The sequence below is a fragment of the Notolepis coatsorum genome (genome assembly GCF_963971535.1).
Source record: "Notolepis coatsorum genome assembly, chromosome: 2".
NCBI classification, from domain to species: domain Eukaryota; kingdom Metazoa; phylum Chordata; class Actinopteri; order Aulopiformes; family Paralepididae; genus Notolepis; species Notolepis coatsorum.
In genome coordinates, this window is record NC_140166.1 from 49,053,076 (window position 1) to 49,065,617 (window position 12,542).

The window sequence follows — 12,542 nt, forward strand, 5'->3', positions numbered from 1 at the left end:
TTTTTCACATCTGAGCGCCTGGTGGGGCAGGCTTACCAACGGTAGACTTGGTTGATGAAATATGAATTCAGATCGCTAATAAAAAAAATTAAACGAGAATTCTCGTGATGTAAAAATAGTGCTTGAAAAAGTACTTGAATTTCATTTTGCAATGTCTGGGAACCCTGCGTTTAAATCCAAAATTGACAAATCCCTGTATTGTCTCTTGCCTCTTCTTTCTCTCCTTCATGTGAAGTTACATCTACTCTACTACTAGAAATGAAAGTGAAACCTTCTGACTAAGTATTGATAACACTTTTTACAAGAGTTTTTTTTATTTGATGAATGTGGGAACTGATGTGCAAAAAATAACTAAATGGGTTTTATTTCTAATATATATTTAATAAAATAAATATTAAATAAAAAAAATGACTCCTTGACTCAAAGAATCTCAGAAGACTGAGGGGATGTCCTTTTCTTTCTGTCCTTGTCTTTGTAATGCAGTTTTCCTGTTGCGGTGGGGACCAATATACGGACTGGAAATTCAACCAGTACCATTTTTGCAACGGTACCGGTCCATTGGCCTGTGGGGTGCCATACACCTGCTGTGTTCGCCTCAAGGTAAGTGCCAGCATTAATGGACACACACACACACACACACACACACACACACACACACACACACACACACACACACACACACACACACACACATGCATTCCTACACAGTTTTACTCTCAGGAAGCTGAAGTCCCCAGTGACTGTTTAATGTTTATAGTACCTCACTGCTGGGAGGCACCCATAGTGGTAAATGGATCTAATTAGCTCTCCCTCTCGACCGATGCAGTCCCCTCCTGTGTGGCCGAGTGGCTGTAGCCACATTTCAGAGTAACTCATTTATCCCAGCGTTAATAAGCTAGTGAGGCCCCCATGAAGCCAGGGGATGAGAACCAGCCCCCCCAGTGGGCCCTGCTGCAGAGGACCAGGACCCAGGTCCTTTTAGCCCCCAGTGGCCCTGCTGCAGAGGACCAGGACCCAGGTCATTTTAGCCCCCAGTGGCCCTGCTGCAGAGGACCAGGACCCGGGTCCTTTTAGCCCCCAGTGGCCCTGCTGCAGAGGACCAGGACCCGGGTCCTTTTAGCCCCCAGTGGCCCTGCTGCAGAGGACCAGGACCCGGGTCCTTTTAGCCCCCAGTGGCCCTGCTGCAGAGGACCAGGACCCGGGTCCTTTTAGCCCCCAGTGGCCCTGCTGCAGAGGACCAGGACCCGGGTCCTTTTAGCCCCCAGTGGCCCTGCTGCAGAGGACCAGGACCCGGGTCCTTTTAGCCCCCAGTGGCCCTGCTGCAGAGGACCAGGACCCAGGTCCTTTTAGCCCCCAGTGGCCCTGCTGCAGAGGACCAGGACCCAGGTCTTTTTAGCCCCCAGTGGCCCTGCTGCAGAGGACCAGGACCCAGGTCCTTTTAGCCCCCAGTGGCCCTGCTGCAGAGGACCAGGACCCGGGTCCTTTTAGCCCCCAGTGGCCCTGCTGCAGAGGACCAGGACCCGGGTCCTTTTAGCCCCCAGTGGCCCTGCTGCAGAGGACCAGGACCCGGGTCCTTTTAGCCCCCAGTGCGCCCTACTGCAGAGGACCAGGACCCGGGTCCTTTTAGCCCCCAGTGGCCCTGCTGCAGAGGACCAGGACCCGGGTCCTTTTTGCCCCCAGTGGCCCTGCTGCAGAGGACCAGGACCCGGGTCCTTTTAGCCCCCCAGTGGCCCTGCTGCAGAGGACCAGGACCCGGGTCCTTTTAGCCCCCAGTGGCCCTGCTGCAGAGGACCAGGACCCGGGTCCTTTTAGCCCCCAGTGGCCCTGCTGCAGAGGACCAGGACCCGGGTCCTTTTAGCCCCCAGTGGCCCTGCTGCAGAGGACCAGGACCCGGGTCCTTTTAGCCCCCAGTGGCCCTGCTGCAGAGGACCAGGACCCGGGTCCTTTTAGCCCCCAGTGGCCCTGCTGCAGAGGACCAGGACCCGGGTCCTTTTAGCCCCCAGTGGCCCTGCTGCAGAGGACCAGGACCCGGGTCCTTTTAGCCCCCAGTGGCCCTGCTGCAGAGGACCAGGACCCGGGTCCTTTTAGCCCCCAGTGGCCCTGCTGCAGAGGACCAGGACCCGGGTCCTTTTAGCCCCCAGTGGCCCCTGCTGCAGAGGACCAGGACCCGGGTCCTTTTAGCCCCCAGTGGGCCCTGCTGCAGAGGACCAGGACCGGGTCCTTTTAGCCCCCAGTGGCCCTGCTGCAGAGGACCAGGACCCGGGTCCTTTTAGCCCCCAGTGGCCCTGCTGCAGAGTACCAGGACCCGGGGCCTTTTAGCCCCCAGTGGCCCTGCTGCAGAGGACCAGGACCCGGGTCCTTTTAGCCCCCAGTGGCCCTGCTGCAGAGGACCAGGACCCGGGTCCTTTTAGCCCCCAGTGGCCCTGCTGCAGAGGACCAGGACCCGGGTCCTTTTAGCCCCCAGTGGCCCTGCTGCAGAGGACCAGGACCCGGGTCCTTTTAGCCCCCAGTGGCCCTGCTGCAGAGGACCAGGACCCGGGTCCTTTTAGCCCCCAGTGGCCCTGCTGCAGAGGACCAGGACCCGGGTCCTTTTAGCCCCCAGTGCGCCCTGCTGCAGAGGACCAGGACCCGGGTCCTTTTAGCCCCCAGTGGCCCTGCTGCAGAGGACCAGAACCCGGGTCCTTTTAGCCCCCAGTGGCCCTGCTGCAGAGGACCAGGACCCGGGTCCTTTTAGCCCCCCAGTGGCCCTGCTGCAGAGGACCAGGACCCGGGTCCTTTTAGCCCCCAGTGGCCCTGCTGCAGAGGACCAGGACCCGGGTCCTTTTAGCCCCCAGTGGCCCTGCTGCAGAGGACCAGGACCCGGGTCCTTTTAGCCCCCAGTGGCCCTGCTGCAGAGGACCAGGACCCGGGTCCTTTTAGCCCCCAGTGGCCCTGCTGCAGAGGACCAGGACCCGGGTCCTTTTAGCCCCCAGTGGCCCTGCTGCAGAGGACCAGGACCCGGGTCCTTTTAGCCCCCAGTGGCCCTGCTGCAGAGGACCAGGACCCGGGTCCTTTTAGCCCCCAGTGGCCCTGCTGCAGAGGACCAGGACCCGGGTCCTTTTAGCCCCCAGTGGCCCTGCTGCAGAGGACCAGGACCCGGGTCCTTTTAGCCCCCAGTGGCCCTGCTGCAGAGGACCAGGACCCGGGTCCTTTTAGTCCATCACCTCGTGGCGACACCTGATCCCCTTGGACCCCTCGTCTCAGTCCAACATCGTTTCCCTGTTTCACCAAGTTCAAGTACCGTAGTGCTGTAGACACCTATCAACGTGTTCTCCCGGTGGGGGTGTCATTGATTGTGCGACTCAATGGTATTGGCTTCGAATTTAGAGATTTCTCCTCCTCTGGAAATCGGTGGATAAATTAAATGTAGGTCCCTTGTCGCGAACCCCCAGCTGCTCACTATCTCTCCTATGCCATGGCTCACAAAGTACCAAGTCTGTGGAAGCACTTAATGACATCCACTGAACCCTCCAACACACACACACACACACCGTAGCCCCCCCCCCCCCTCCCCCAGAGATATGAGAGTTGATTAAACAGCCTGAACATTGGCTAGTCGTATCACCGCCCAACTGTCAGGCCTGCCACCATTTTCAAGGTTGCGCTCGGCGCGAGAGGGGACGGGTGTAGATCATGGGGGTCTTTCGCTGTCAACGGATGTCGCCTCACACTAGCATGTCTGCTCAATTAAAAGTCTTATTTGTGTTGCGCAGGTGGGAGAGGTCATCAACACGCTCTGTGGTTACAAGACTATTGATCAGCAGGTAAGAGGAAGCATCGTTTGTTTGGTGTGTATTGGTAAATGGTAAATGGACTGCATTTATATAGAGCTTTTATCCAAAGCGCTTTACAATTTGTTCCTCACATTCACCCATTCACTCACACATTCACACCGGCGGAGGCGACCATGCAAGGTGCCAACCTGCTCAAGGAGTGTCTTGCTCAAGGACACTTTGACACGCTGCCCGGGAGGAGTACGATCGAACCGGGAACCTGCCGGATTACCAGACGGCACAAGCAATTCCTGTCTAGCCCCAAACTTCCCCAAGCCAACTAGTGCTGTTGGGTGTGTGCAGTTTACAGGAAGGAACTCCGGCGCACTGTCTCCTTAGTTGCAAGCACTTTGTGAACTTACCTTCATCGGGTAAGGTCTAAGGACCCAAACGTTGCAAGTTAAAGGGATAGTTCAGATTTTTGGAACCCTAGCCCTATTTCCTACTTAACCAATGGTGTTGTCGATTGGTAGCAACGCTTCTCGGCACGATCCATGCTGGTCCTCATACTAGCTCCGGCTAGTTAGCCACAAACCATCCTCATGCTAGCTCCGGCTAGTTAGCCACAAACCATCCTCATACTAGCTCCGGCTAGTTAGCCACAAACCATCCTCATACTAGCTCCGGCTAGTTAGCCACAAACCATCCTCATACTAGCTCCGGCTAGTTAGCCACAAACCATCCTCATACTAGCTCCGGCTAGTTAGCCACAAACCATCCTCATACTAGCTCCGGCTAGTTAGCCACAAACCATCCTCATGCTAGCTCCGGCTAGTTAGCCACAAACCATCCTCATACTAGCTCCGGCTAGTTAGCCACAAACCATCCTCATGCTAGCTCCGGCTAGTTAGCCACAAACCATCCTCATACTAGCTCCGGCTAGTTAGCCACAAACCATCCTCATGCTAGCTCCGGCTAGTTAGCCACAAACCATCCTCATGCTAGCTCCGGCTTGTTAGCCACAAACCATCCTCATGCTAGCTCCGGCTAGTTAGCCACAAACCATCCTCATGCTAGCTCCGGCTAGTTAGCCACAAACCATCCTCATACTAGCTCCGGCTAGTTAGCCACAAACCATCCTCATACTAGCTCTGGCTAGTTAGCCACAAACCATCCTCATACTAGCTCCGGCTAGTTAGCCACAAACCATCCTCATACTAGCTCCGGCTAGTTAGCCACAAACCATCCTCATACTAGCTCCGGCTAGTTAGCCACAAACCATCCTCATATTAGCTCCGGCTAGTTAGCCACAAACCAATGCACAAAGTCGATGAGGTCAGGCTCCTGTCTGTACAAGCTGACTGAAGCTCACTGAAAGTACTGTAGCTTAATCCACAGTGCACACAAAGACTTCAGTGAGCTCCGTCAGCTTGACTTTGCATTTGTTTGTGGCTAACTAGCCGGAGCTAGTACGAGGAAACTCCTATCCGAGCTCCGGGAGGGTCATCAAAGAGAAGCCGACTATTCTCGGTCCTTGCCCCACAATGGTGGAACGAACTTCCCACCACAGTTAGGACAACCGAAACGCGTCCAATCTTTCGCCGTCGACTAAAGACGCACTTCTTCAATCAATATCTGAAATAAAACTTGTAAGTCACTTTGGATAAAAGCATTCAGCTAAATGACAATGTTAAAAAAAATTATGAAACGCATGGACTGTGCTGAGAAAGGAATTAAGGAATTTTAATGAAGTGAATGCAAATAAGAGGACAGTGTGTGGTAGTTTTCTAAAGTCTAGACGTTGACATTCTCCTGTGCACCTTCCGATAACAAACCCTAGGACTGATTAGCCTGTCGAGGTGGGTAGTTGAAAGCACTTCAGTAATATTCCAGTTGGTTAGATTTGTCTTATCAGCATTAGTGTGCGACTGTACCCTTTTTGTCAAACACAGCTGACGTTTTCCTTGCCTGAAGGGTAATCGTAAAAGGGGTGTATTTATTGAATTAATAACATTATCATTGAAAAGGGCAGTAGCATGATCATTAACTTTAATGGAAAATGATGGCCAAATGTCAAGCAGTGGAAAAGCAGATGGTTGGAACGGTGATGCGGATTTAGGGTCTCCAGTTACATTGAAATTCTCTCCATTCCATCAGGCGCTGATAGGTTTGTGGTAGGGATGTCCGATATTATGTGATATCGGGAAAATATCGGTATCTGTTTAAAAAAAAAGAAAAAAAAAAGTTGTACATTTCTACAACCTTTATTTACCCAGGCAAGCAAGTAAGAACAAATTCTGATTTTATTTATTGTCAAAAGTATGCATAATGTTGTGTTAATTCCACAACAAGAGATATGTAATGTTAATTACCTGAAATTATTCCATTTTTGGGGGGGGGCATATATCGGTATCGGTTGATATCGGTATCGGAAATTAAGAGTTGGACAATATCGGTATCGGTAAAAAAGCCAATATCGAGCATCCCTAGTTTGTGGTGAATGACAATACGGTTGGGGTGGTATTGATGTTTAATTTTTTTTTATAATAATACAAAAATAAACACAAAAAATAAAAATCGACTCTCACTTTCTTACTTACTTACTAGGGATGCCCCGATCGATCGGCCAGCGATCGGTATCGGCCAATAATCAGTATAAATATGCGATCGGGGAATTCCGATAATGACTCATATTCGCCGATCGCGGAAACTGATCAAGTGGACTTCTCATTCGCTGTCTGTCTCAGATGCACAGGACCTGCAAACTGCCGCTGCTCCCTAGCCCCGCCCGCACCCATGTAGAGTTTGTAAACAGAGGAGGCGGCTCCTCTGCATTCGATCTGAGCTAACGTTAGCTACCTAGCTATCGTTACTGTTTAAACAAAATGACCCAGTCAACTATTCACTTTTAGTAGGCATTGTCTAACGGTATTTAGCCGGCTAGCTACTGATAGCTCCGGATATCAACAAATGCCCCAGGAAGTCTAGTAGTCCATGTTGATATCTCCGTTAGCTTGCGTTAGCTTGCGTTAGCTGACGTTAGTTCTCTGTTCAAAACGAAATGTCCCATTGAACTAAAGTTCTGTCTTAACGTCATCTAGCCGGCTAGCAGTAGCTATAGATAGCTCTTGATATCAATGTCTTATAACATTGATTCAATGCGTATTGGAGCTGAGGGCTTGCTGAATGTGAAATGACCAAATAACCGTAACATTACCAATAGGGTCCAGCTGCAGCGCCGGAGAATCCTTTTTGGAGCTGGAGGCTACTAGAGTACACAGACAGTGGAGCTGTTTGCAGATAGCGAGCATTTTGACTTGTTGCGTGGTGGCGATGTCTCGCAGATAATACAAGTACAAGTCTAATTATATAATATATATATTTTATAAAAAAAAAAAAAAACTTTTTATAAAATAATTTTTAATTTCTTTTTAATCAAAAACAATCGGTATCGGATCGGTATCGGCCGATATGGCTCACGACGATCGGTGATCGGTATCGGTGGCAAAAAACGTGATCGGGGCATCCCTATTACTTACTTATCCCCCATTACGCCGGCTGGTGCATAGGGCAGCAACAAAGTTTCTCCACTTGTATCTGTCTTTGGCCATCTTCTCTATGGTCCCCCAGCTCTGATGGTTTTGCTGGAGCTCCTTCTCTATAGTCCTACGCCATGTCGCTTCAGGCCTCCCTTGCTTTCTTTTGCCTTCTGGGGTCCAGTGTAATGCCACTCTTGGGATCGCGTTGGTGTCCATTCCGAGGACGTGGCCAATCCAGGTCCACCTTCGTTTATTAATTATACAGTGCATGTCATCTTGTTGTGTAATGTTGAGGAGGTTATTGTTGGAGATGATCTTGGGCCAGAATATATGCAGGATTTTGCGCAATGAGGTGTGGAAAGTGGATAATTTATGGATGTCACTTTCTGTGGTTTTTCAGGATTTCTCACTTTCTTGATGGAGGATAATGAGGTTTTGTTCTCTCTCACCTCCTTCCCCTGGTCTTGTCTTCTCAGCGTGAACTCCTGCACGAGGTGATACACGTGCGAGGCTGTATCCACGCTGTCAACCTTTGGATGAGTGACAACATCGGAGCGACCGTTGCACTCTGCTGCGCCGTGGGGCTGCCACAGGTAATTTAGAAACGCAACGTTGTGTTGCGCAGGCTCTCCAATCAAACACCCATCTTACCTATTTACCTTTTGGTATTTTAAATATGCAAACACAGTTTTTTTTCTTCTTGGAAGTCAATTTGCATTTTGATTGCCTCCTATACCAAGACTCCGGCTGCCAGTTCATTAGTATTATGCATGCTGCACATAATGATATGATACATGGGCATCTCCCGGGCAGGGCTTTTCACAACACCGTCTGGCGTAACAGAATGCCAGAAGAAAAACATTTAAAGAATATATTATACATTAAGGGCCTGATGTTAGAAAACCTCAGCGGACCTCTCTGATAATTGTGTTTGTCCACCTTTCCGATGTGTTCGGAGCTTATATAACAACAGGCCTAGACTCCTCTTCTTCTCTTGGAATAACTTTTACAAGAGTTTTAGCAGACAGAGAGCCCTCCTGGAGACAAGTAATTACAACTTCAACAGCTGCAGAAATAGATTCATTCAATCTTTATTTTGACTAAAAAAAATTACACTGAGGGGTAACCCTGATTTACAGTGTGAGTATTGCATAGTCATCAACAATAAACGATTAATATACAAAGTGCAATTAGTGATGACCTGCTTGGTCATCGGTGCTCTAAATCGACCCATAGACACTAGTGTACTTAGTTTCAATGCCCCCTGTAGGGCATTCCACGACTCGGAGAAGCCAAAGCGTCCTCGCCACCCTACGCACCAGGCTGTCAACCATGGGGCACCGTGCTTTTTGCACACTGGGGCCGCGCCCGTGGAATCAGCTGCCGGGGTCCATCAAGGCCTCAGTCTCCCTTGCTGCCTTCAAGGCCAGCCTTAAAGGAACACTCCAACATTTTGGGAAATTAGCTTATTTGCCATCTACCCTGGAGTTAGACAAGAAGATGCATACCTTCTTCTTCTCTGTGCGTGCAGTAGGAGTAGGAAGACGTTGGGAACTAGGCTAATGGAGGAACCTACTTCCAGTGACTGACGCTAAGCTAGGCTAACGGTGCGCGTCTTCCTACTCCTACTGCATGCACAGAGAAGAAAAAGGTATGTATCTTAAAGGCCAACTTGCAGGTTAAATCCTACTCTTCAGTTATGGGTAGTTTACATCATTGGTATCTAATTTCATTATTTATAATTTTTTTTCCATTTGACGCCGAAAATGCCACTCAGAAAGGGTTAAAAAGGTCCACGCACGAATAACATGCACGGATCAAATGAAAAAGCTTATCAGACGCTAGCAGGGCGGTGACGTCTCTTCAGGCAACTTATGCCTTATGCCCGTCCGGGTCATAGTACTACTGGCTATATGGCTCTGGCTAACGTTACCCCACTAACGTTAGCATTATGTCTACTGTTGTGAACCATTTTAGATCGGGGCATGTAGAGGAGTTTTGGGAACGAGTAAAATGTGCAGGTCCTCTTCTCAGACCTGTGGGGCAAAGCACTGCACACGCATCATGCCGCTAGCAGGCACGTCGCGGCATGTTGATAGCACAATAGTAGCCCACTCGGTGCATCACAGTCACGAAACGGGCTACCACGATAGCTATTAGCTAACTAACTTTAACGTTACAAGCTCAAACACCTTATAACTACTACTATTGTCGTGTCCATAAGTTCCCTGACAGAATACTTGTGAGGACAAAGGTATACAAAGAGGAGAGAACCATTTTAAATCGGGCATTGTTAGGAGTTTCGAGAATGCTGGCTACCAAGCTAAGCTAAGCTACGTTAGCTAACTTAGCTACTAACGTTATATACACAATTATGTACAACGACACAATGATTTACATTATTACAAATATGGTAACGTGGTTGTGGTTTTTACAAATAGTGGTTAGCTTTAGAGATGAATGGCTATGATCACAGAGCAATAGTCTTAGGTGAAACAGAGACTAGATCCTCGGCTAGTAGTAACAAGAAGGCTCTCTGCTTCCTGCCACTACCTGCCTGTGATTCTCAGAGCCCCTCGCTGCCCTGCACCTGATGTGACGTCATCATTAAGATGACACACACACGCTATGAACCATGGATTAAAATATGCATGTGCGTGAGGTTGTGGTTTGGTCGACAAAATGTTTGATAAACGTTAAAACTGGGTCAATTTCGATAATTTTCTTTCCCCTCTTCATGAAAGTCAGCGTTGGCCTAGTCACATTGTTTATTGAACAAAAATACAACCTGCAAGTTGGCCTTTAACACTCCAACATTTTGGGGACCCTGGAGTTAGACAAGAAGATGCATACCTTTTTCTTCTCTGTGCATGCAGTAGGAGTAGGAAGACGTTGGGAACTAGGCTAATGGAGGAACCTACTTCCAGTGACTGACGCTAAGCTAGGCTAACGGTGCGCGTCTTCCTACTCCTGTATCTTCTTGTCTAACTCCAGGGTAGATGCCAAATAAGCTAATTTCCCAAAATGTTGGAGTTTTCCTCCCATTTATTTTACTCTGCCTTCCACTAGGGTCTGTTTTTTAATCTGCTCCTATGTTTTGTTTTTTTATTTTATTTTATTAATTTAAAAAAAAAAATGTTTTAAACCTTTTTTTATTTTATTCATTTGAATGTTTTCATGTTTTAAACCTTTTTTATTTTATTTTTAAATTTTATTTTTCTTCTGCTGTGAAGCACATTGAGAGCTCACTGAGTTTAAAGTGTGCTATATAAATGAAATCTATTATTATTATTATTATTATTATTATTATTATTATTATTATTATTATTATTAAAGCCAGATCTACCGAGTTCTATGTAAACTCTAGGCAATTTAAGTGTGAGCCAGTCACGTGTTTGTGTGCCATATGGTCCAGAGCTCCATTGCAACAATGAGGTAATGTAGTTTGGTCAATCTATAATTATGGCTTTATACTAGAGGTGGGCATAGATTAATTTTTTAATCTAGATTAATCTATCTGCAATCCTGGATTTAATCTAGATGAATCTAGATTAAAATGGCTAAAAAAAATTAAAAAAAACCTGCCGAAGGCATTCAAAATATGTGTGTTCTACCCAAATAATGACCAGAAGTAAGTCCTTACTTTTTCTTTCCTCCTTATGTTTCTCAGGCCAGGTGGCCCATTACACCATGAGCCCATCTCCCGTTTCCAAAATGCATTACAGACTGTTTGAAAAAGCTGTTTTGCTATGATAATTGGTAATGAAATATCAAAATAATGTTCAATAAGATGTACTTGTGTTTAATAAGTTGTTTTATTCAGAAGTTAACACAAATAAATAATATTACCAGTACAGTACAGTATCTAGCACACTCTCAGGAGCAAAACAGAAAGAATCATTTCAAACTTGAACTATGTGACATGGCTTGAATCAACTGCTCCTGTGGAGTTGCTCAGTGGCCAATGGTGTCAACTGTGGTTGTACTGGGCAGCTCCCAGGTGTGAATGGAACTGTGTGAATGTGAAGCAGGGCGTTCCTGAAAAAGAGCATCTGTGCTCAGCGAACCTACCCTGGGTAAATAAAGGTAAAAAAAAAAAAATGTAAACATTTTTTTATTTTATTTTTTTTATTAGATTAATGCGTTAATTATATTATCGCGTGATACTAGTATAGCGTTAACGCAGCACGTTAACGCCGTTAACTGCCCAGCTCTACTTTATACAGAAACAAATGCCGGTGCACATTTTGTCTTTCCGTCAAAGAGGACCCCCTAACCTTATTGTACAGGACACAATGGTGAGCACTATAACCATCACCGGTGATAAATCTGATGGCTGAATGATATACAGAGTCTAATTGCAGAGGATGTCTATAAATCACATCTCCGTAATCCAAAACAGACAGGAAAACCGCTTCAACAACTCTTTTTATTTTGCTAATCATTGGGAAACTGGCTCTTTCCCTACAAAAATCCAATCTTTTGCCGCAATTTACTGGCAAGAACGTTCACATGGTGTTTAGATGTACATTTTTCATCAAGCCAAATACCAAGGTATTTGTATTGTGTCACTCTTTCAATGTCAGACCCATTCACAGTAGATATGCAAAGGTCATTATAAAACTATAGTTCTGGCTCTAGAGAATAAGATACATTTAGTTTTATAGCATTTACAGTAGCACCAATTCGAGACATCTTGTAAAGCATTAAAAAGAGCGTTTCAGCTTCTCAGTGGCTAATTTCACAGTCTGCAATACAATAGATGACATCCGCATGAAGATGAACTTGACAGCCCTTCAGAGATTAGACACTATTATTAATATACATTTTAAATAAGATGGGGCCAGTCAGTGGGGAAGGAGGTATTGGCCCCTAGTAGCAGCAGCAGCATATCAGGGTTGCACTTAGTCTGTGTGAGCTGCACAGGATTTTCCCACCAGCCTAAAGGAGTGATTTGTACTGTACTCCATTGTTTCTCATCTCACTGCATTTTGGGGAAGAGATTTTCAGTGAGTTCAAATTAATATTAACTCATTCACTGCCACACTGGCCGGCCATCCTGCGGTTAGTAGGCCGGCTTTTCGTGACTGTTTTCGCGATAATTCATGATCTTTGCGGAGCTATTTGTATATTCTATATTATAGCTATGGGGGAAATGGTACGGCTCATTTGACAGAAACTATTTGCAGTACAGCATGTAAAAAGGCGTTTGTTTCTACACACTGTAGTTTGTAGTTTATTACACGCTGAA

The 12,542-nt window shown here is 47.1% G+C and overlaps 1 protein-coding gene across 1 annotated transcript in view; it reads left to right on the forward strand.

Moving 5' to 3' along the window:
• The window catches only part of LOC311223110 (tetraspanin-15), a 59,008-nt gene that overhangs the window by 43,343 nt on the left and 3,123 nt on the right, over nucleotides 1–12,542 (forward strand). The window contains exons 5-7 of the mRNA XM_084307857.1: nucleotides 484–600; nucleotides 3,753–3,803; nucleotides 7,768–7,884. Of these exons, the coding sequence (XP_084163983.1) occupies nucleotides 484–600; nucleotides 3,753–3,803; nucleotides 7,768–7,884 (285 nt within the window). The remainder of the gene's footprint in view (nucleotides 1–483; nucleotides 601–3,752; nucleotides 3,804–7,767; nucleotides 7,885–12,542) is intronic.